General features: G+C 55.2%; 1 protein-coding gene across 7 annotated transcripts in view; it reads right to left on the bottom strand.

Moving 5' to 3' along the window:
* PTPRF (protein tyrosine phosphatase receptor type F) overlaps nt 1-23,894 on the bottom strand; it is a 93,513-nt gene that overhangs the window by 51,643 nt on the left and 17,976 nt on the right. For all 7 annotated transcript variants that reach the window (XM_030942925.1, XM_030942922.1, XM_030942923.1 and 4 more), the window contains 3 exons: nt 18,555-18,700; nt 18,250-18,391; nt 2,508-2,696 (listed from right to left, as the gene is read on the bottom strand). In XM_030942925.1, coding sequence (XP_030798785.1) covers nt 2,508-2,696; nt 18,250-18,391; nt 18,555-18,700 — 477 coding nt within the window. The remainder of the gene's footprint in view (nt 1-2,507; nt 2,697-18,249; nt 18,392-18,554; nt 18,701-23,894) is intronic.

Raw genomic sequence — 23,894 nt, 5'->3', positions numbered from 1 at the left:
AAGGGCTCAGAGAAGACCTGTCCTACAGCTGAGCTCAGCAAGACTGATCAGACCCAGGTCCTCCCTGCAAGGCCTAGCTGAGCAGAACTGGAGCCAGATGGTGACAATGTAACGCAAGGTGAGGCCTGAGGAAGCAGCCAGAGGCTGGGTAGGGTGGAGGCTTTCAAGTGGAGCAGCCGGAAGGTGGACAGAGGGCCGGACGTGGGCAAGGACCAAGGACAGGTCAGCACAGCTCAGTGTTAGGACGGTCGAGGGCATAGAAAGTAGAAAGAGCTCCATGAAGCCCTCACCAGAGGCCAGCCCACCAACTCAAGCTTTGACTGCTATTGACTCACTCACTGCTTACTGTAACTCCTTTTCAAACATGAGAAAACTAACACACGAAAAAGTTAAACAACCAACGCCAGAGAGCTGGTAAGTGGTGTAGCCAGGACCTGATGAGACACGGGCAGGCGAAGACTGAGAAGGGCCCTCCAAGCCTTGTTCGGGAGCGTCACTTGACCAGGTAGGCAAGGAGACACCACTGAGGTGGTGAGAGCACAGGAAGGATATGAGCAGCAAACCTGACCTGCAGGACGATGGATTCTCGGGAGGGCCAGGAGGCAGAGAAAGCAGCGTCTGGTGCCTAGGATAGGACTGATGCAGTAGGAGGGGAGAAGGGGGCCAATTTGAGAGCCACAAGGGTGATACATTTGAGAGCTCTCAAAACAAACCAACTTGAGACTCATGCTCCTTAGGTTGGGGGGTGCCACTTACAGAAAGAAGGTATGGCTGTCTGGCAGGAAGGTCATACTCATCACTGGTCATCACTGGTCAGGGAGACCAGAAGGCAGGTTGATTTTTGGATCCAGAGCTCAGGTAAGAGGTTTGGGCTGGAAAGACTGAAGCTAGAGTTGCAGGTGAGGAGATGGCAGTTGGAGCTTTAGGAGGGGTGAGCTCTTCCAGGGCAAGGCTGTGTCCATGGGGCAAGGGCAGGGCTCCCAGGCTCCTTGGTGGAAGGGAAGATGCTGCTGCAGGGAAGGGGTGCTAGGAAGAGGGAAGTCGCAAGAGATAGAGTCCTGGAAGGCTAGGGAAAATGGGAGTGTGGTTGGGAAGGAGGGAGGAATGTTAGCTGCTGCCGAGAGGACAAGGAGGATGGGGTCTGAGTGGCATCCAGTGGAGTGACAGGCAAGGAAGGGGTGGCCCAGGGCTGGGCACCCCAAGCACTATATAAATGCTAGCTGAACCAACGTGTGAGAGTCTTCCCAGAGCTGCTGCCAGACAAGTCCATGTGGTTCCATGGAGGGGCCCAGGCCTGCAGGGAGGAGTGTCTGGTTGCTTGGGGAGCCTGCCTGGGGGAACTGTGAGAAAACGCAGAGGAGCCGAACTGTGCCGGCCGCTGTGCCGCGCTGGGCAGCGGCCACAAACACTGCCGGCCGTTTGCTGCCTTGATTATGGCTGTTTTAATTAACTGCGCTACAGCTGCCTCCATCTTGTTGAGTTTTAATTAAATTAAATGAGCTAACACTTCGTGGGCTGTCTCAGGCGGCCGTGGCTGGGGCCAGAATCTTGCCCTGCTGGGAAGCTTGTCTCTCCTTCCTCCTGCAGGTCACCAAGGGGCTGTGAGCCTGGTGGGAATTGATGGGGAGGGGCTGGTATCCCAGGGAGTGGGAGGGCACCTCTGAAGCCTGCAGGCCCCTAAAAGGGGCAAGAGTCATGTCCTCCTTTTCAGCATTGACATCACAGCTGACAGGCAGCAGGGGCTCTGGCCGGCACTGGCCATCCTGCCCGAGGCCCACCATCCCATGGCTAGCAGGAGAGCTTCTGAAGCAAAGACTATTGGTCCAGGCTGTGCTGGCAGCAGATGCAGAATGCAGCCAAGCTGATTCTGAGACTCTTTTCCCACCTGCTCTGTTCCCACAAAAACTGAATCAATTATCTTGGCGGGAGCCTCACAGGCAGATCGATCAATGGGGCGACACCTCCTTCCTGCACGATGGCATCCTTGCTCCCAGGGCTCCGAGCTGGCTCAACAAAGACATCCAGAGGAGACAGGTGGCTCTGGTAGTCGAGGGACAACAGCAAGTCCCCTTAGTTCCAGGCCCCTAAGGTCCAGCCTTTTGAGGCCTGATGAATCAGGCACCTTTGGCCTCTTTTCCCAGCTAAGCCCTGCCATCTGAGGAAGCAAAGAGAAGCATCATCCAGGCCCTGTCTCAGGCCAGGGAGGAGGGTGAACATCCATAGAGCACCCGTGAAAAGTCCACTACATTGGCACGTCACATGTGCTGCGAGGGGCAGAACTGGCCCAAAGTCTGGAGTCTGACAATCCCAAGAAGGTAAAGGCACAGCCAACCATGAGCTCTCTTCCCTGGGCCAGGCACACTTGCAGTAAGACCCAGCCCTCCCCACTAGGTCCCCTCCGCTCAGCCCTGGAGGCGCCCAGGCCCAAGGGGGTAGGCTGTGCTGGGATCTGGCAAGAGGCCTGTTCTGAGGTCTGAATGGTCACTTGACCCCTGCCCTCTGCTCACCTGAACGCAGCTGCTTGATGCGGCCGTTGCTCGTGGCGGGGTCTACAGGAAGGAAGTCCTTGAACCAAGAAATCTCAGGGTCTGGATTTCCGCCTGCGGCGCATAGCATGGTGGCTGTTCGTGCCTTCTCCACCACCTTCAGCTGGGGCCCCATGTCGATGGAAGGGAACCCAGGGGGCAGCTGTTCCTCTGCAGACGAAGAGCAATGCGTGTATTAGGGCTGGCTCTGCCTGCCCCCTATAACCCCTCTGGGGGTAACTTCCCCAACTCCAGGTTGGCCAGGGCCCTCAAGACTCTCCTCCCCCATCCTTGACTTCTAAGCAAGAAGTGTACCCCAATTTGAGGAAACAGGGCCCCAAGTCTCTTTGGCAGGGCAGAGGCTGCAGTGGGGCCCACCCCTGCCCCTGTCAGGGAGTTTCCAGGTCTGAGAGGCAATGCCTCAGACTGAAGGCGTCAGCACTTATCTCTCCAGGCCCTGAGAAGAACAAGAATCGATGCTCTGCTGGTCACAGCAGAAAGCATTGTATGGATGCTGGGCTGCAGGGGGTGGGGGCTAGTGGGGAGCTCATGCAGCATCCAACAGCCACAGCTCAGCCTGAAGGCCTCTGTGCTATCCAGCCCCCTCTCCCCTGTCCACACACACAGTGTTCCCTCCATCTGGCCTTCAGCTCTATCACATGGCAGGGCCCCAGGTCACTGCCTGGTCTCTAGCCCTGACCCTGGGCACCCAGCCCTACCAATGATCCCCTTCTAACTCTGATCCTGACCTTGACCTATTCTCTACTACAGCCTTGACCTTGAGCTTTCTCTCTCACTCAGTCCTGACCCTGGGAGTCACAGTCAGGGCTGCGGACCATGCCCGAGCATGTGGAGGCACAGGAGATAAAAAAGCTCTAAAGACACCAAAAGTTGGTGGGGATGGGGAAACCTCCCTCCTGGCTGCCTTCTCCCAGCTTGCTAGGGGTTGACGGTACACAGAGGAGTCACTGGCATGGAGTAAGAGGAACAGATGTCAGCAGCAAACCCACTCCCACTGCACACGGGCTCCCGTATCAGCCCTGAGGGGCTGTAGGGCAAGGCTATCCACTCTCCAGCCCTTGGAAGCACAAGTCCAGGACAGGCTCAGGACTAGTATAGACCAAATGGGACTCCCACCTTCACCACAAACTAGCTTTAGGGCCTGGTATGTTAGTTATTCTGTGTCTGCTTTCATCTGTACACGGGGTTCAAGTGCCCACCTTGTAAGGCCATTGTGAGGTCTGTATCTGATTGTGCATGCAAGGTGTTGCAGAGCATCTGATGCGGAATTCACTCCTAGTGAATATTAGCTGGTGTAACTAGTAAGGGCTGAGCCACTGGGGCAGATAGGTACTGAGACTAGAGTCAGAAGCTCCTAGGCTGGTGAGAGGCCCTTTCCACTAGGACCAAACCACCAAGCGTTTTCAAGGCCTCAGCAGAGCGTCTCTCCCATTGTGGATGCCAGGCACACCCAATGTGGGGCAAGGGGAATGTGTGTCCTTTGTCTGTCTCCTGGGGAAGAGGGGGAGGTGGGCTCATGGTGGGGGAGACCAGCACCACTCTGTACCTCCCTTCTACAAGCCCAGCACAAGATGGGTATGTGGGAACATGTGCCAAGGGAAGTCAGGCTTCTATGCCAGAGTAAAGGCACATGGCACCCTCAGACGTGAAGGTAAAGGCTGGCAGAAACCAGCTCGTCCTGGAGCCTCTTGGAGACCCGGGGGGAGCAATTGGGAGGGGGGTAGAAGAGGGAGTTGGAGGACCCCCAACAGGCAGGAGCAAGATACCTATATATCTGCTGCCAGACCCCAGGGGACGCTTCCCAAGGCTCCAGTTGCCAGGGGCATCCCAAAGTGACTGTGGCCCATGAGGAGCAGAGGTCTCAGGCTAGGGAGCAGCAGGATTCCCAGGACGGCCTTGCCACCCCACCCTTTCCTGGGACCTGGCTGCACGTTTCCCCACCTGCAGCCCTAGAAGTTCTGGATATAAACCCAGTGTCTCCTTGGCTGTAATGATCCCACAGCGCCCTTTCAGCTTTGATTTTTAAAAGTAAAATGTTCAATAGTGGCAAGAGAAGGGAAGGAGGACAGAAATGAAGAGGACTGAGATGCCCCAGGCAGGGGATCAACCTCCTTTGGCCCAGCTGCTGCTTGCTTCCATAGGAAGGCCTGAGGGGGACCAGAGGTGCAGGGTTCACCTCCCCAATACCTGGGGACACTCACGGTGCCATCCTAGGTGCCCTCCAGAGCACCAGTCTAGTTCTTCCAAGACCTCATTCCTACCTGCTCAGTTCATGGGGAGGACATGGCCACAGCCTGCCAGAGTCAGGGCCCAGGAGTCAGGTGGCCTTCATCTCCACCCGCAGACAGGGAAGGGAAGGGAAGTACAAATGTGTGCAGCCTCGTGTCTTGCAATCTACTCTGAATTCTTTACACGGGGAAGGTCTTTGGGATTTATGCCAAATTAAGGACAATTAATTTTCCTCCCTCAATTATCACGCCCTCAGTGGCTCTGTCCTTGGCTCAGATCATCCCTCAGGCACTGCCCAGAGCCTAAAACCAGAATGTGTGGAGAGCTGTCCATAAAACAGCAGGACTCAAAAGCCAGTCCCCTGTGACAACTAGGTTTCCAGGCAGCATGCAGAAAGCTGCCACTCTGCCACCTGGGAAGGGAAGTGGGTCTTACAGGAGGGCTCCAGCCCCTCAGGAGCAACTCACTGCTGCCTCTTCCTTCTCTCCCATCCAGGCGCATCTGAACATTCAATTCACCCAAGTACAGCAGCCCCTTCCTGATGCCCACCATGCGCCTGGCCCGGCTGAGCCACTGGGCATCCTGGTGTAAACTGACCTACCAGCCCTACTGGCACAGTTACCACCTTCCCCCACAGGCACCCGCAGGAGCTGGGTCTACTGCAGCCTCAACACTCAGGTTGAGGACCTGGGCAACTCCTCAGCTGATGTCACATGATCACTCTAAACCCATCAACAACTGGGAACACTGAGACCCAGGTATGAGGGACAGTAAGATCTATGGAGCATTTACTAGGTTCCAGGTACTACGTTAAAATGCTTTACAAAATGACTTAAATCTTTACCAAACCCTTATGAGGTATATAGGCAACCAGGGGCTTAGAGAGATCTAGACATCTAAACACCTGCCCAAGGTCACATAGCTAAATCGGAGGTGGGGCTGGGAGGAGACCCGGTGGTAGGCCCCCAGCTCCAGCACTCTAGGCATGAACACCCTGAGAGTGAGGGGCCTGGCAGCCCTCCCCCACACCACGCCTCGGCTCGGCTCCACTGCAGAGTCCCGCACAGCGCCACAGCGCCGCGGCGTTTGTGTTTACCGCAAAGCGAACCCCAGGGTCCCCCACGTGTGGACACTTGCAGGCACGCACCCACGTTCCAACCCCGGGATGCACCAGTCACGCCGAGTCCCTCAAATCGCATCCTGTTGGCGCGGAGGGGAGGAAGGGCCCCTCCCCGCTCCAGACCAGCCGGTAGCCATGGCGACGGCGGAGCGGCGGGTGCCTCGGCTGAAGGGCTGCGTGTGCCCGAGTCCGTGCAGGCGCGCTCGTCCGCTGTCTGCCCCGGCACCGCCCTCCCCGCCCCCGCCTGGGTGGAGCCTCTGCCCCCCTTCCCAGGCCCCGGCTCCCCAGCTCCAGGGAATCCACCCACTAGGCTTTCCTGCTTCACCGACGCGGCCCTTCCCTCTACCCGCAACCGGGTACCCGGCACAGTGCGGGGAGGAGCCATCTGCCTCCGCAGCCTCAGCGCCGGGGGCGTCCGCACTACGCATCTCAGGCCATCGCCTGATAAGAGGGTCCCCTGGATGGAAGGAGAAGCCCATGGGGACTTTAGGGGCCTGCAGAGGTACGCAGGAGCCCGTCTCCCCACACCATTTGCAGATTATACCTGCATGCATAGGCAGCATGCACACACATTCCCTAGGGTCTCCCCGGCTCGCGCAGATCTGTGTGCAAGGTGGGGAGTGTGCACGTGTGTGTGAATGCCTCCTGCACCTAACAGAGCTGGCCTTTAGCCACTGCAGCAATGAGACCTGTCCCCTTCTGTGAAGAGGTTTGGTTGCCCCATGGGCAGAAGACGATGACGAACCCTTGCGGGGGGAGGGTCGGGGGTCAATGTTGGGAATCTAAGGTTCAGAAGTGGGTGAGAGCTTGGCTAACCTCCCACAGCAGTGTTGGAGCTGATCGGTTTGACTCCACAGCTCACTTGCTATCTTGGTGGCTTCCTGGAGGAGGGAGATTCAAGAACAGGAAACACATGAGCATGGGAGGCAGAAAGCTTTCCAGGGAGGAGGGGAAAACTGCCTTTGTAAAGGCTGTTGGCGGGGAGGGTGGTGAGATGACAGTACCAAAGCGAGTCTAGTGGGAGCTGGGGCATGTGTTGGGGTCCTGACAGATGAGCCTAAGATGGGGGTGGAGGCTGCTGAGGCCCCCTACAAAGTACACACAGGTCTCTTTGTCCAGCTCAGCCTTGGACGCCTGAGGGGGAGTCTCTGGGCCAGAGGGAGGGGCTGCACCAGGGAAGCTGACAGATGGAGCCGCCTTGCAGGGTCCCGGGGCAGGCAGCACCGTCTGTCAGTATGACCTTCTCACCCGTGTTTACCCAGCTTCGTGGCGTCTCCGTGCAAACGCAGGCACACACCCCCACACACAGACACAGGCTCCCTGGGGTGGTACCGTCTGTGAGCCTGACCGCCTCCCCTAAGCTTGAGTGTTGGGCCTGGACTCACCCTGCCTCTCAACACACAGACACCGTAGAAACATGCACAGCCAGGAACCCACAGAAATATAAATGGAGAAACAGACAGGTGTAAAAATAGAAACCTACATGTGCATGTGGAGGGGCACCTGCAGTGACAAGCACCTGTGGAAACAGACACATGCAAGCAGATCCAGAGGCGGTGCACACAGAGACACGCAAACACACATGTGGAGACATGCAGAGCCAGACGCACCTATGCCAAGACACATGCGCCTGGAGACACATGCAGGGATGAGACACATGAAGGAACCTCATAGGTGGGAAGAGTGCTGGCTCCCCCTGCCCTCCAGCTTCTTCACAGAAGCCAAGGCCACCTCCAGCAGCTCCATCCTCAGCAGGGCCAGGGCCAGATGCCCCGCAAAAGTCGAAGGCTGCCAGATCTGCATGCTCCCACACTCTCCCAGAGAGCCCAGCCCCACCCCCCAGGCTTCCAGGCAGTAAGGGGGGCCTGGGGAGCCTTGGGCCCATCTCCCTTCGCAGCTTTGAGTCTCGATTTTCAGCTGTTTTTCCAAGAGCAAACTCCCACCTCTTCCAGCACTCGGATTTCATCAAACTTGGCATCTTAAAAGCCTGTTTTGTTTTTCAATCTGAGCTGTTTGGGGCCTGTTGGCAGGCGCGGCCTCCCCCTCCCAGTCCTATCCCCCCTTCCTCGGGTTTCCCTGGCACCCCACATCACCCTACTCAACCTGGTTGAGGCCTCCCCACCACATGAACCCAGGGGCCATCCCCTGCGCATACACCCAACCCACACTGCAGTTCCAGACTCTGGTCCACACTGGACTCTCCTTCAGTGGCTCCCCAACCTCAGTCCTACTCCAGGGAGACTCTTGTCATCCATTCACTCCCTAGGTTCAGGCCCTACTTCCAATCACTCTAGACTGATAGCCTCCCTTTCACTTCTCAGCCTTGTGGACCAGCTGCACCCTGCTGTCTCCCGACACCAAGGCCAACAATGGCTCCACCGAACTAACTGCTAAGGACACATGCTGGGCCTCTCAGCAGCACCGGCCCTGCTGACCACTCCTCCTTCACACACTTTTTTCTCTTGATCTTCTTGGCCTCACACAGTCCTGGTTTCCCTCCAGTCTCTCAGGAACCTCCTCCGAACACGAAGATTCAGTTCCTGGGGCTCCTTCTGTCCTGGCTCTGGCTCCCTGAGATTTGCTATTTCTCAGCCAGCAAGATTCCAATTCTGTGTCCCCTGGAGTGCCAGGCAAATGTGTATGAGGCCTCTTTGACACCTCCCCTGGATGCCTGCGCATACCTGGCTCAACAGATTTCTAACTGGACTCACCAACTTGCCTCCTCAAACCTGGTCCTCCTCCAGTACATGAATCTTAGAAATGGCACCCCCACCTACCCAGCCCCAGAGCCAGGAACGTGGAGCCTTGCACCTCCCCAATCCTACAGGTAGCCAGGCAGGCCTCTACTCTTTTTAATCTTCTTTTTTTTTTTTTTTTTTTTGAGATGGAGTCTTGCTTGGTCGCATAGGCTGGAGTGTAGTGGTGCCATCTCATCTCACTGCAACCTCTGCCTCCCAGGTTCAAGCAATTCTTATGCCTCAGCCTCCAGAGTAGCTGGGATTACAGGCTCCCGCCACCACACCAAGCTAATTTTTACAGTTTTAGTAGAGACGGGGTTTCACCATGTTGGCCAGGCTGGTCTTGGAACTCCTGACCTCAAGTGATCTGCCCACCTTGGCCATCCAAAGTGCTGAGATTATAGGCATGAGCCACTGTGCCCAGCCTCTTTCTAACCTTCTAGTGATCTGTTCCCCTATCTTCCCCTACCCATACCCAGATTTGCACCAATGCCATCTCTCACCTGGACTGCAACAACCTGTCATTGGTTTCCTTCCAGCCCCAACTATGCACCCACACAGACCTTTCTGAAGCTTAAGTTTAATCATGTCATTCCTCTGATTAAAATTTGGCCAGGAGCGGTGCCTCATGCTTGTAATCCCAGCACTCTGGGAGGCCAAAACGGGCGAATCACTTGAGGTCAGGAGTTCAAGACCAGCCTGGCCAACATGTTTCGTGAAACCCCATCTCTACTAAGAATACAAAAAATTAGCCGGGCGTGGTGGCGCATGCCTGTAATCCCAAGCTATTTGAGAGGCTGAGACATGAGAATCACTTGAACCCAGGAGGCGGAGGTTGCAGTGAGCCGCGATCACACCACTGCACTCCAGCCTGGGTGACAGAGCGAGACTCCATCTCAAAAAAAAAGTCCTCTCAAGGCCAGGCGCGGTGGCTCACGCCTATAATCTCAGCACTTTGGGAGGCTGAGGTGGGTGGATCACAAGGTCAGGAGATCGAGACCATCCTGGCTAACACGGTGAAATCCCATCTCTACTAAAAATAATAAAAAATCAGCCAGGTGTGGTGGCGCATGCCGATAGTTCCAGGTGCTCGGAAGGCTGAGGCAGAAGAATCGTCTGAACCCGGGAGGCAGAGGTTGCAGTGAGCTGAGATTGTGCCACTGCACTCCAGAGTCTGGGCGACAGAGTGAGACACCATCTAAAAAAAAAAAAAAAAAAAAGTCCTCTCTCCCCAGCAAGCAAACCAGTGGGAGGGAGCACCTTACCAAGGATGGAGAACGTGCACGCACAGGGCATTTGGGCATTTGAACCTCCATCTTGGTGAGCCTGTTCCCAGAGCCACTGGCTCCACTGTGGTCATGAGGCTAGGGAACACGCACAGTAGGCCTTGCAAGTACCCATGACTATAGGGACAGGGGGTCAGGCTGGGCACAGGGGAAGTGCCCAGTGTCCACGGCTAACAGAAGAGGCAGGGGTACCACCTCCTAAACAGGAGCACCCATTCAGAAGGGAGTCCACTTGGGCACTTGAAGGCAGATCACAGTTAATAAAAACAGGAGAGTCCAGGTACCAAGAAACCCAGGGTCTGACCTTTAAGGCCCTCCCGGCAGTGCCTACTTACTTAATACCTCTCCCATCCCCATGCCTGGGGTCTAGAACCTCCAGGAAATGGTTGTAGAACCTCATGTCTGCGTGGATCTGAAATCTACTATGGTCATGGGGGTGGAAGGACAGGTCACAGAGGACCACAGCAGCTGGACCAGGGGTATATAGGTCATGCCTCAGTTGCTAAGGGAGGGGTAGAAGCTGGCTTGGGTTCCAGGTTCTGGGGCCATTTCTACATCCTCTGTGCTGGAAATCAGGTAGGTGACAGGCCCAGCTTCTGCCAAAGCAGACTGTTACCCCAGACACACATGTAGACAATAGAAAGGGATCACATCTTGCCACTTGGGAAGCCATCTTGTGCCTGCAATAGCCCTTTACCCAAACTCCCCAGCCATCAAAGTCAGGCCTGGGCCAAGTCATTCCACCATGGGTGGGAGGAATATACAGGTTTGGAGCAGGGCAGGAGGTGGAGCAGGGAGAGAGACTCCTTGAGGAAACACACATGCACCCATCTTGCAAATGTAAGCTCCCTCGCCAGCTCTGCTCCAGTTCCAGCCCAGCCCAGGATACCTCAGGACAGGGTCAAACGTCTGTCATTGGCCCTCTGTCTCTAGAGCTGTTTCCCAAAGGACTGTGCTGGGGAGTGGTCAGGGGGTATTTTAAGAGGTCCTTCATCATCCTCCGAGCCCCAAAGCCAGCCAGGTTAGAGCTCCTGCAGAACCCAGAGGTCCAAGCTCAGTACAGCACTGATTTGCCTCCACCCTGGTCACTACTTCATGTGCCTGACAGCCCTTCCCCAGAGCCTGCTCCAAGGTTGGCAACACCAGGCACTCCATCCAGATACCTGGATTCCCTGGCCCGCATGGCATACGTGGTATGGTCCTGGCCGGTGGGCACACTGAGGCCAGGTGGGAACAGACAGAAGGGATTATGGGCTTGGTGGGGTAGGAGAGGGAGAGGAAAGTGTCCCAAGACCTCCTGCAGGCAGGCCTGGGCAGGATCCCTATCTGGTGCACCCCACCTCCTCGCCTGGCTACAGAGGAGATGCTGAGGGACCACCGCAGGTGCTGAGAACAGCTCAGCCAGACCATTCTGGCCACATCCAACTCTGTCCAGCTTCCTGGCTGACCAACAGCTCCAAACAGGGATCCTGCAGGGTCCCAGAGACAACGAGCCCAGACACAGCATCTCTGACCTCCTGCCAGTGCCAGACTGACCCCACCACACTTCAGTTCAGGCTGCCTGCTGCCCACTCCTGCTGCTGCCCACACAGCTTGTAAGGCACACACCACCTGCTGTTCACTCCCACCCCCCACGCTGCCCGAGGCACACCTATACACACAGCCTGCTGCACGTCACCTGCTATCCACATGGCACACACACTGCCTGCTGCACACCACCTGCTGTACATACCACACACATGCACATTGTCTGACATCCACACATACACTATGTGCTGCATGTACAGGCACACAGTCTGCTGTACACCACCTGCTGTACACACCACAGACATGCACAAGCATTGACATCCACACACATACACTATGTGCTGCATGTACAAGCACACAGTCTGCTGCACACCACCTGCTGTACACACCACCTGCTGTACACACCACACACGTGGCCTGCTGCACAAATATACTGCCTGTTGCGCATGTACACACACACACAGCCTGCTGCACACACATACACTGCCTGATGTATACACACATAGCCTGCTGCACACCACCTGCTGTACACACCACACAGCCTGCTGCATGCACACACACGCACTGCCCACTGCATACCACCTATTGCACACACACGCGCACACACTGCCTGCTGCACATCACCTGATGTACATGCCATGCACACTGCTTGCTGTACACTCCTGCAAACTACCCACTGCACGCGCACACACACACACACACAGCCTGCTACACACCACTTGCTGGACACACACACATAAATATACCGCCTGCTGCACACCACCTGCTGCACACCCCACAAACTACTTGCTGCACATAAACACGCACACACACACCACACACTGCCTGATAAAGACACTGCCTGCTGCACACCACCTGCTGTACACACACACACAGAGCCTGATACATACACACAGCCTGCTGCACACCACCTGCTGTGCACCAAACTACTCGCTGCATGCTGCACATAAACACACACCATATACTGCCTGATACATACACACACACTGCCTGCTGCACACCACCTGCTGTACACACACACAGAGCGTGATACACACAGCCTGCTGCACACCACCTGCTGTACACACACACAGAGCGTGATACACACAGCCTGCTGCACACCACCTGCTGTACACACACACACACTGCCTGCTGCACACCACCTGCTGTACACACACACACAGTGTGATACACACAGCCTGCTGTATACCACCTGCTGTATACCCACACACTGCCTGCTGCACAAACACAGCCTACTGCACAACACCTGTTGCACACCCTTGCTGCACATAAACACGCATACACTGCCTGATATAAACACAGGTAGCCTGCCGCACAGCACACTGCACGCATATACTGCCTGATACACACAAACACACACACTGCCTACTGCCTCCACCGCCTGATGCATATCCCTTGTATACACATAGCCCATAAGGTACTCACTACCTGCTTACATACCACACCCACGCACTGCCTGATGCACACAAGCACTGTGTGCTGCACACACTGCCCATAAGGCATGCAGTACCTCCTGCACACACTGCCCCTTCCCCACTGCCTGAAGCTCACATGTGCACCGACTACTGCACACCCCGTTCTGTGCACACAGCTTGCAAGGCAGCACCCCTGCTGTATACACTGCACCACACACTTCACACACACACTGCCTTAATCATGGAACACAGGGCACCCACACCACACAAAGAGTGCAAGTTATCTGCCCTATCAATGAACCCAAGACAAACAATGCTACCTGTACTCAGACCCCAAGACAAACTAGCTACCTTGGAGCTAGGCACCCCCCAGGACAAGTCCAAAACAGCTCATCTCTCCTCCACAGTCTCTTTCTTCTCCCCGCCTCCTTGTCCCTCCCAGAACCTACCCAAAGTCATCAGTGCCCTCCCCACACCACTAAATGTCTGGCGGCCTCCTGGGCTTTCCCAGCCAGTCCTTCCGGGCCTGAAACCCGTGGCCCCAGGTGAATCCATGACTTACAGACTGAGCTCCAAGACCTTCATTGCCCCCCATCCTCCTGGGGGGAAAGGCCAGGAATCCAGGCCTGCCTCCCTCCCCTCCCCCAGGGCTCCCCCTCCCTGGTGAGGGAAAATGTCAGATTCCCTGTCTCAGTGGCGGCAGCGGGCGGGCGGGTTGGAGGGGGAGTGATTCAGCCGCCGCCTCGAGTGCGGAGCGAGAAGAGCTTTTCCTGCCATTACCCGGCGAGGGAGAGGCTGGCGCGCTAATGGCTTCAATTACCACTCAGACAGGAACGCTGGGCGGCAGGCCCCACGCTCATCACAGCCAGGACGGGCTCACCCCGGCCAGCTTGTGCCGGGCACCCCCACCTCATATGCAGCCCTGGCAGGGGTGTCGAGGGGAGGCCACACTGGGAATGACAATCCTGCTCAGAAGCGGGGTGCAAAGGGCACGGCTATGGGGGATAAGTGGGGGGCACTCCCACAGGCTGTGGTGGGAGTGGCCCTGGAGCCACAGCAGTTGGGCCTGGTGTGACATGAGGCAAAGGCAGAGGCCACAGAACAGACTGTAGGCCTGGACTCCTTTTTGGGGGCACATTGATCTTCACCTGAGCCATTTCACTCCAGACAGCCCTCAGCCACTCTCCAAGGAGCCCAGCTCACAGGCAGAGCTGTATGCAACTCAGGAAGGGGGCTGGACTCTTACTTCTCAGATCCCAACCAGCTCCATCCCCTCCCCAGCCCTCCTTGGACCCTGTGGTGGCTTCCCACGAATGGCCCTGGCTCCAGCCGGCCCCACCCCAGAGTTCCAGTCTAGCCATCCTTTCACTCAGTTCCTGCAGGCACCCAGCTTGGGGAGGGGTAGGGTGAGGCGGGGCGGGGGGCGGGTATTCACTCTCTGGCTCTCCCCCAGCACGCCTTTCTGTCAAGCCCAATGCTGGTCAAGGTTACACAGACCAACAGGATAAGTCAGCATTTTGTCTTCCTGGTGCTGTGTTTCAGAAGCAGGAGGGGCTCACTCAGGCCCACAGCTCCACACCCTTCCCCGGAACATGGACAGGGTCTGGGTACTTGCACCACCCTCTCCCCAGCCTCATCAGACACGTCTCACACCCCAGAAGCACAAACACATACTGCCCGCCCCGGTAAAGAAACCAAACAGAGACACCTCTTGCCAGTCCCTTTTTTCTTTTTTTTTTGAGATAGCGTCTCCCGTCGCCCAGGCTGGAGAGCAGTGGTGCAATCTCAGCTCACTGCAACCTCCTCCTCCTGGGTTCAAGCAATTCTCCTGCCTCAGCCTCCCAAGTAGCTGGGACTACAGATGTGCACCACCACGCCCAGTTAATTTTGTATTTTTTGGTAGAGATGGGGTTTTGCCATTTTGGCCAGGCTGGTCTCGAACTCCTGACCTCAAGTGATGTGCAGGCCTCTGCCTCCCAAAGTGCTGGGATTACAGGCGTGAGCCACCGCACCCAGCCCCTGCTGTCAGTCTGAATCAGTTCTCCTCACCCCAGGCCTGAAAGACCACCTCCATCCTCCTCAACCCTTTAAAAGATAAGGTTGCCCAGGGCAGTGACAGAGGTAAGAGGGCTCCTGACACAGGACCTGGGGCTTAGGCGCTTTTGAAGGACTTCTCTTTCAACACTAACAAGGAGGCCCTGTTCCCCAATCTGAGAGCCTGAAAAGAAGCCCTCTGGGGCATCTGGTCCTTCAGGTGCCTACCAAATGCCAGGGCAGGGCAGATGGCTCCCTGCTAGGACAGATGCCAACAGGAAGACAGGGCAGCGTTGAAATACTTGCCCCAGGTCACAAGTGGGGAAACTGAGGTCAGCAGTGGCAGGGAGGAGCCTGAGAACACTCAGCAATCAGTGATGCTGGCCCAGGACCTGTTCTCTGAGTTCCTATTGCACAGGTAAGTCCCCCCATGGGAGTAGGCAGTGGGGCTGCACCACCCGGATGATGCCAGGCAGCACGGAGGCCAACCACCTTCAGCTCACATGGTGAGGCCTCAAGATGTACAGCTTCCAGCCCCACAGCAACCACCACCACACTCCTGGGAAGTGTTTCATACAGAGCATTCAATCTTCCAAACCAGCCTGGGTGGTAGGCATTATATTCATTTACGGATGGAGCAAATGAGGCTCAGAGGCATAGTTACTAACCCAAAGACACATGGGAAGTGAGTGGTACAGAATCTTAACCACTGTCCTCCATGGATCCTCTAAGCTTGTAGAGCCCATGGACTCACACAAGACACAGATGCAAAAGAGTAACTGGCACTGGGCGTGGTAGCTCCTGTAAGCCCAACACTTTGGGAGGCCGTGGTGGGTGGATCACGAGGTCAGGAGTTCGAGACCAGCCTGGCCAACATGGTGAAACCCCATCTCTACAAAAAATACAAACATTAGCTGGGCATGGTGGATCTGTAGTCCCAGCTACTGGAGAGGCTGAGGCAGGAGAATCACTTGAACCCAGGAGGCAGAGGTTGTAGTGAGCTGAGATCGCCACTGCACTCCAGTCTGGCAACGGAGACTCCATCTCAAAAAACAAACAAACAAACAAAAAACCAAAAATCAAACAACAACAACAACAAGAAGAGTAACCGAATGAGATGTGGGTGTGAACAGATAAAGCCACGGCCAATGTGAAAAGATGTTCAGCTGTTCTTGTAATCAAAGATATGCAAATTAAATTGAGATGCCACTTTTTGCCTATTAACTTGGCAAAAAATTTTTTGATGATCATTCCCAACACTGGGGAAGATGTGCAGGAAAGAGGCACTCTTCTGCCCTGCTTGGCAGGAGTAGGAACTGACACAATCTTCTGGAAATATGGAAAGGCTTAAAAATGCATGTGCCCTTTGACTCAGCAATTCCACTTCCATGAATCTAGAATAAGGAAATAATCAGGAAGGTGAACACATCCATCTGCAACGATGTGTATGGCACCTTATTTATAGAAACAAAAAACTGAGAATGACATATGTGTCCAACAATAAGGGAATGGCTAAATAAAGTAGGGTACTTCCATGTGACAGCTTACCCATAGCCATTAAGGATAATGATACAGGCTGGACACGCTGGCTCACACCTGTAATCCCAGCTCTTTGGGAGGCCAAGGTGGGCGGATCACGAGGTCAGGAGTTCAAGACCAGCCTGACCAATATGGTGAAACCTCATCTCTACTAAAAACACAAAAATTAGCCGGGCATGGTGGTGTGCGCCTGTAGTCCCAGCTACTTGGGAGGCTGAGTCAGAAGAATCGCTTGAACCCAGGAGGCGGAGGTTGCAGTGAGCCAAGATGGCACCAATGCACTCCAGAGCGAGACTCTGCCTCAAAAAAAAAAAAAAAAAAAAAAAAGGATTAATGATACGGAAGAATATTTAATGGCAAAAAAGATGTTAGTCATATATATATATTTTTAAGCAGTCTACAAATCATCAGACAGTATGTGGTCCCATTTCTGTTCACACACACATATATGTATATATATGCACAGAAAATAGGCCATGAGCAAATAACCAAATGTTATTAGTAGAGGTAGAAGGAGACATTTTAATTTATCCCTCTGTGCTGTTCTATACTTTTCAATTCTTCAAAAAGGAACAGGTATCGACACCACATTTAAAAAAAAGAAAGCAACAATTGGCCAGGTGCAGTGGCTCACACCTATAATCCCAGCACTTTGGGAGGCTGAGGCAGGCGGATCGCCTGAGGTCACGAGTTGAAGACCAGCCTGACCAATATTCGAAACCCCATCTCTACTAATACTACAAAATTAGCCGGGCATGGTGGTGCATGCCTGTAATCCCAGCTACTTGGGAGCTGAGGCAGGAGAATCACTTGAACCCAGGAGGCAGAGGTTGCAGTGAGCTGAGATCGCACCATTGCACTCCAGCCTGGGCAACAAGAGTGAGACTACTTCTCAAAAAAAAAAAAAAAGAAAAAAGAACAGAAAAAGAAAAAAAAGAAAGCAACAATCGATGCTATATTTTGAAAATACAAATTCAGACCGATGAATCCGTTGTGGCTGGGATCTGATCATGTCACCCCCGCCTTGTTTGTGGCTTCCTATGTCCGTAGGAGAGTGTTCACTTCTCAGCCAGAGCCTGTGTAATCTGCCCTCCAAACCTCTCCAGACTCATGCTGAATTGCTTTCCCCTTTTCCCTGTGCTCTCTAGCTCCCCCTCTGCCCTCCAGAAAATCCAAATTGAACTACTCAGAGCTCTCTGAAAGCTCCATTCTCTCTTGCTTCTGGGCCTGGGCACCTGCCTAGCGCCAACCGCCACCCCCAACTCCCACCTGTCCTCAAGACTTGGCTTAGACACAGCTCCCTCCTCCTCGATGCTCAGAGGACTTCAAGGTGATCCAGGGAATGCTTGTGAATGAATGGAGAAGCCACCAAGTGAGAGAAGACACTAAAATCCACAGACACAGCCCCAACCCTCAGCTCACAAGGGCAACAAGAAACACACCTGACACCTACGGCCAGGCTCCACATGGAAATCAGGTTCACTGCCACAGCTACAGCCATAACCACGTAACCCAAGGGATACACAGCTGCAGCTCCACACCTCGAGTCAGACCCCAGACCCTACCCAAGCGACGACCCAGCTCAGCAGTAGAATACAAAGGCATCATGCCCTACATGGCTGGCCTCAGCATAAGCCACACAATCCAGGTCAGATCCAATGACTATCACTGTCCACCACTGACTTTCACCGACCCCAAGGTGGCCAGTCCTCCTTTCTGCCAAATGCACATAGGCCTAGGGTAGGATCAGGGCTGGCTGGCTCTTCCCACACCTCAGCCCGGCAGCCCACTGTGCCACGTCTCCCTAGCACGTACCTTCGAGCACTGAGAGCTTGGCACTAGTGTTGATCTCACCCAGGCTGTTAGTAGCTGTACACTCATAGATGGCTTCATCTCGCTGCACCCGCAATGGCTGGATCCGAAGCACTGACCCTGCCCCATCATCAAACTCAATGACCTGTCAAGGGGACAGACATGGGGTCACAGCCTACTCAGGACACAGGAGCCTGCTCAGGGTCAGTTGTCCTCCCACCTCCAAAAGGTCCATGGGGAAGGAGACTCAAAGGAGAGAGTGTGGGCAGACCCTCAGCCCTGCCTACCCCTTCCCACCACAGACGCACCTCGAAGCGCTGGGAGCTGACTTTCTTCCCCTTCTTCATCCATGTGATGCGTGGCTTGGGTTCTCCTGTGGCTTGGCACACGAAGGAGGCTACCCCTCCTGACAGCCCAGTCTGGTCCTCAGGGACTTTAATGAAGACAGGTTTGCCTGGAAGAGATGGAGACACCAAGTCACCATGGCACAGTCACTACAGGAATGGCCAGTGAGGCAGGTGGCAGTCATGGGAGCAGAGAGAAAGACCTACAAAGAAAACACGGACACCTCACCTTTATGCAGCACTTAGTATGTGCCAGACATTGTTCAGAAAGCTTAACATTTGTTAACTCTGTTAAGCATATGAGGTGGGTGCTATAACTGTTATTATCTGTTTCTAGAGGCCCAGAGAGGTTAAGGGATTTGTCCAATATGACACAGCTGGTAAGTGGTAGAGCTAAGATCGGAATCCAGCTGTTCGGAGTCTGGAGTTCACACTACTACTGTACCCTTCCGTTGCCCTCCCCACATCAATTCCAAGCTCCAGGAAAAAGGCGTGCTGGAGAGCTTCTGGGAAGAGCTCCAGCTCTCCCCGAGAGCTGTCCCTCCCCCTGCTCTCCATCTCAGTGATGGCACCACCATCCACCCCGGGTCTCCAGCCAGGAACCGTGACTTCTCCTTCTCTCCCAGCCCCCACATACCAGCAGCAGTCCCCAAGGCCTAGACAGTCCAGTTCCTAAGTCTCTCTGGATGTCTTCCCAGGTGAATGCTTTCCTGTAAATCTGCCTCTCCCATCCCTCCCCCACTGACTTGGTTACTGCCTTCTGACAGTCTCCTCAAGGTGTCCACAGGGAGGCAGAGGGAGGAAAAGAAAGGTGGGGGCTCGGCAAGGCGCGGTGGCTCACGCCTGTAATCCCAGCACTTTGGGAGGCTGAGGCGGGCGGATCACGAGGTCAGGAGATCGAGACCATCCTGGCAAACACGGTGAAACCCCGTCTCTACTGAAAACACGAAAAAATTAGCCAGGCGTGGTGGCGGGCGCCTGTAGTCCCAGCTTCTAGGGAGGCTGAGGCAGGAGAATGGTGTTAACCCGGGAGGCGGCAGAGCTTACAGTAAGCAGAGATCGCGCCACTGCACTCCAGCCTGGGTGACAGCGTGAGACTCAAAAAAAAAAAAAAAAAAAAAAAAAGAAAGGTGGGGCCTCAGACATGGCACTGCCACACCCTCATCACCTTAGTACACATACCAGGGCCAACCCGCAGCCCCTATCCCTAAGAATTCCACCACCTAGGGTCATGAACCCAGAGAAGCCCAACCCATTTGCTACAATCTTGTAGCAATAATTTGTTAATCTTGACAGCTGATCCGTTTCCTATTAATCAGGCCAATGAACAGCTCCAAAAAGGGCCAGTGCCATGAGAAATGACCTTTCAGACCACCTGTTTGGTCCCCAGGAGCCCAGGCCCAGCCTGGTACCTGGCACAGAAACGTGTGCAATGATCACAATCCTTTGCCAAGACCCACTCTGCACCAGGTTCTTTATCTTTAGTCCTTCATTGCTATTATCCCCAGTTTACAGGCTCAGAGGAGTCAAGTCACTTGTCCAAGGTCACATGCCAATGAAGGGCACATCTGGGACCTGAATTCAGGCATGTTTGACTGTAAAACACCTGGTACAAAACAGCTCACGCAAGACTGTCAGGGACCTTGACAAGAACAGTCAGTGGAGTGGTGGGTGGGGGGCCAAAGCCAGACCAAAGCCAGCCAAAGAATGACTGGGAGGTGATGAGGGAGAGAGGGAAGTACAGGTGACTATACAGCCGGCAGCTGTAAAGGATGAGGGGGGAAGGGAGGTTTGTGAATTTTTGTTTTTCTTTTTTTCTTGAAGACAGATATGAAAGGCAATGTTTAAATACTGATGGGAGCCAGCAGAGAGGGAGGTGTTGATCCAGCAGAGGAGGGTCAGCAGATGGGGCAGAGTCTCCAAGGAGGAGAGGGTCTATGGGAGCGAGGTAGGGAGTAGCAGCTGCAGGTACCAGCAGGGAAGGAACTTCTGAGAACTCCAGGGGCCAGGGGCTCTGGGGGTTTTATGTAATTATTATGCAAGTCACTCACCATCTCTGAGCCTCTGTTTTCCCGTCTCCAAAACAGTGACACGGGATTTTGTCATAGATGGAATGTCTGTAAACAGCTTTACGTGGTGGGCCTTCCATGAGTGAGGCCATCATTTGTATCAACATTATCAGTCTCACAGCAATCCCATAAGGTAGGAAGTATTATTATCCCCATTTAAGAGGTGGGGAAATAGAGGCTCAGAGGGTGAAATGACTGGCAAGTCAGAGGGATGCAGGCGTGGAGCTAGGGTTTGATCCAGCCTTCTCACTCCTAAGCTCACCTATGGCCTTCCCTGGAGGGAGACCTTGGGACTGACTATGTCCTTAGAGTGCCTAGGGCAGTTTTGGGCAGCCAGCTCAGGGAGGCTGTAGCAGCCAGAAAGACAAGGAGACACCACAGAAAGTCCAGAACCCCCCAGCGTGGCTTGCCCTTCCCCTGAATGCCATGTGAATGAGGCTCCAGGCTCTCCCAACTGCAGCTGTCTGCAAAGTTGGCCCCTGTTGCTCCTTCCAGACAGGCCCTTTCAGACATGACTCTCCTGCTCAGGCTCCACTGGGGGTGTCTCCTGTCCCCCACCCCCATACCACGCACTCTTCCCCCACACTTGAAGCCCTCCACAGAGCAGCTCAGGGTTCTCCATTTGCGCTGCCACACCCTAGTCCAGATACCACCTTCCCTTGACTGGCACCCCACTGGCCTAACACGCGGGAGCCCCTGCCTCCAGGCTTGCCCCATGCCTCCCGTCTGTTCTCTACTTAGTGTCCACAGTGAGCTGACAGACTCCCTCGACACCCAGCCCCATCAAAACCCTCCAAAGGCCCCCGAATCACTCTCAAAACAAAACACCTATTATGGCAGACAAAGCCGCCGGGTCCGACAGAGCTGCTCTCCCCAGAGTCCCAGCTTTGACTCCTCTAAAGAAGCAATGTCATGTTCCCTGCAGCCACAGGGCCTTTGCATAAGCTGCTGCTTCTGCCAACCTCCACCATACCCTCTAACTTCCATTCATCCTTCTGCTCTCCATTTGAATATCACTGCCTTCTCCAGTCCCCCTGCCCCCAACCCATGTGCTCAGTTCCTGGTTTGAAACTCGAGGGTAACTCCCTTGCCTCCCACAGCACTGCTCCTAGCTTACTACCTACCTGCTGAGCTTATATAACTTTCACTCACGGTTTATTATGCACACGTGTGAGGCTATTACTTTTCCACATTTTTGGTGTTTGATTAATGGCTGCTACCCCTCCTAGAGCATAACCCTGGGCAGGGCAGAGAGCATGCCTGTTTGGTTTCCTGTCCCAGTGTCTGACCCAGTTCCTGGCACCCAGGAGTGGAGAATGAAAGAAGGACCGAACTGAGAAACTGAGGAGGATGAGGACTGCGGCCCCTGCTGCACCAGGGGAGAGAAACCTGGGGAAAAAGTGCCCCTCCAGCTCCTGCCGGGACCTGCAGCGGCAGAAACCGGGGGCTGGAACCTGCTGAACCGGAATGGCCGGGCGAGTGGGCCTGGGGGCGGGGCGGGGCGGGGCCTCAGCTCCAAACAAAGAGGCAGAGAGGAGACGCCGGGGAGGAGAGCCAGGTGTGGGTCACCGGCGGCCTGGAAGGAGGAGGGCCCGAGAGCCCTGGGAGGCTGGGCTGTGCCCAAGGCCTGGGGCTATCGAGGAGGCAGAACAACTCCCCTCCCTTTGAGGCTGGAGAGGAGCCTGCACCCTGCCCGCCCACCCAACAGACTCGGCCAGGCTGGCCCAGTGCAGCCCGGGGGACCAGACAGGCAGGCCCCGCCCCTCAACCAGGCCTCGCCCTCCGCTTCCCTCCAATCCACCTCCACCCGCAGGACACAGCACCGGAGACAAGGCGTCGCCCCTTTCGTTCAGCAGAGAATGTTCGGGGAGCTCAGATCTAACCACACTTCTCCTCAGCTACCAACAGGCCTGACGTTCCTCTCTCCACCCCCCTCTGAAATGTGGTCCTCCTAAGCTCTCAGGCTCACCTTTCTTTAGTCTTTTTTTTTTTTTTTGAGGGGGGGGTCTCACTTTGTCACCCAGGTTGGAGTGCAGTGGCACAATCAGCTCACTGTAACCTCCGCCTCCATCTCCTGGGCTCAAGCGATCCCCCCACCTCAGCCTCCCGAGTAGCTGGGACCACAGGTGCACACCACCATGCCTGGCTAATTTTTTGTATTTTTGGTACAGACAGGGTTTCACCATGTTGCCCAGGCTGGTCTCAAACTCCTGAGCTCTGGCAATCCACCTGCCTTGGTCTCCCAAAGTGTTGGGATTACCGGCGTGAGCCACCACACTCGGCTTCTTTACTTTTTCAACACATATTTTTTTGATCACCTACTATAGTATAGGCCCCGCACTGTGCAGAGCACACAGCTTGGACCCACCACCCAGGCTACCCTGACAGGCCAGGTCCTCGGGCTCCTCCCTGCCTTTGAGCGTGCCCAGCCCAGCCCCTCTCTCATGTCCCACCTGACCAAGCTGCTGTAGGAGCCTGCTGTGTCCCATGGCCTCAGGCGCCCGGGGCTTCCCATCCCAGCACTGACCAGATCCCACAGTGTCAGGTCCCCAGGCAGGCAGCAAACCAAGCTACTCTGACTACTCTGCCCAGTGCCTGACCCACAGCTGGTGTTCAGGGAGATCTGAACACAACTTCTGAGACTGCGTCAACAGGGTGCCACCAGAACACACCAGGAGGGCCTTTCTGCCAGTTACCCACTGCCACCTGGCCTGACGCCCCACGAGAGCATGCCCCCTCCCCGACACACACAGTGGTCGCGGGCCGCACAGCCCTTTCAGCTTAGGTCCCGGGATATGCACGGCAACGTTCTCGGGCCACCAAACCCATGCAGGGTGGGAGGAAGTGGCCTAAGAAAGGAGTAAGTGGAAGTGGCTGGAGAAGGGAGGCTGCAACCACCTCCCAGGGAGGTTGTAGGGGTCCAGCCCCAGGGACAGTCAAACTGGGCCACCATCAAGGCTCTTCTATAGAAACTGACTGCTATATTGTGCCTTTCCCATGGAGTACACATACACATGTACACAAAGGGAACACGGAGGCAGGGCTGTGAGGGCCAGCAAGGGCAGGGCAGGGAGCTTCTGGAGAGGCAGATCTTCCTGGCTCTGAGCAGCTTAGGCGGGGACTCAGTGAGCTCCTCTGACTGCTCCTGGAGCCCACTCAGAGACAAGCCTGGTTCCCAGGGACACAGCAAGAGCCCCAGGTCATGGCCTCAGATAAGGGGAATACATACTAGGTT

This window comes from Rhinopithecus roxellana, chromosome 12 (genome assembly GCF_007565055.1).
Source record: "Rhinopithecus roxellana isolate Shanxi Qingling chromosome 12, ASM756505v1, whole genome shotgun sequence".
NCBI lineage: Eukaryota > Metazoa > Chordata > Mammalia > Primates > Cercopithecidae > Rhinopithecus > Rhinopithecus roxellana.
The sequence above is the reverse complement of the archived record's forward strand: the minus strand, read 5'-3'. Positions and strand labels throughout refer to the sequence as shown.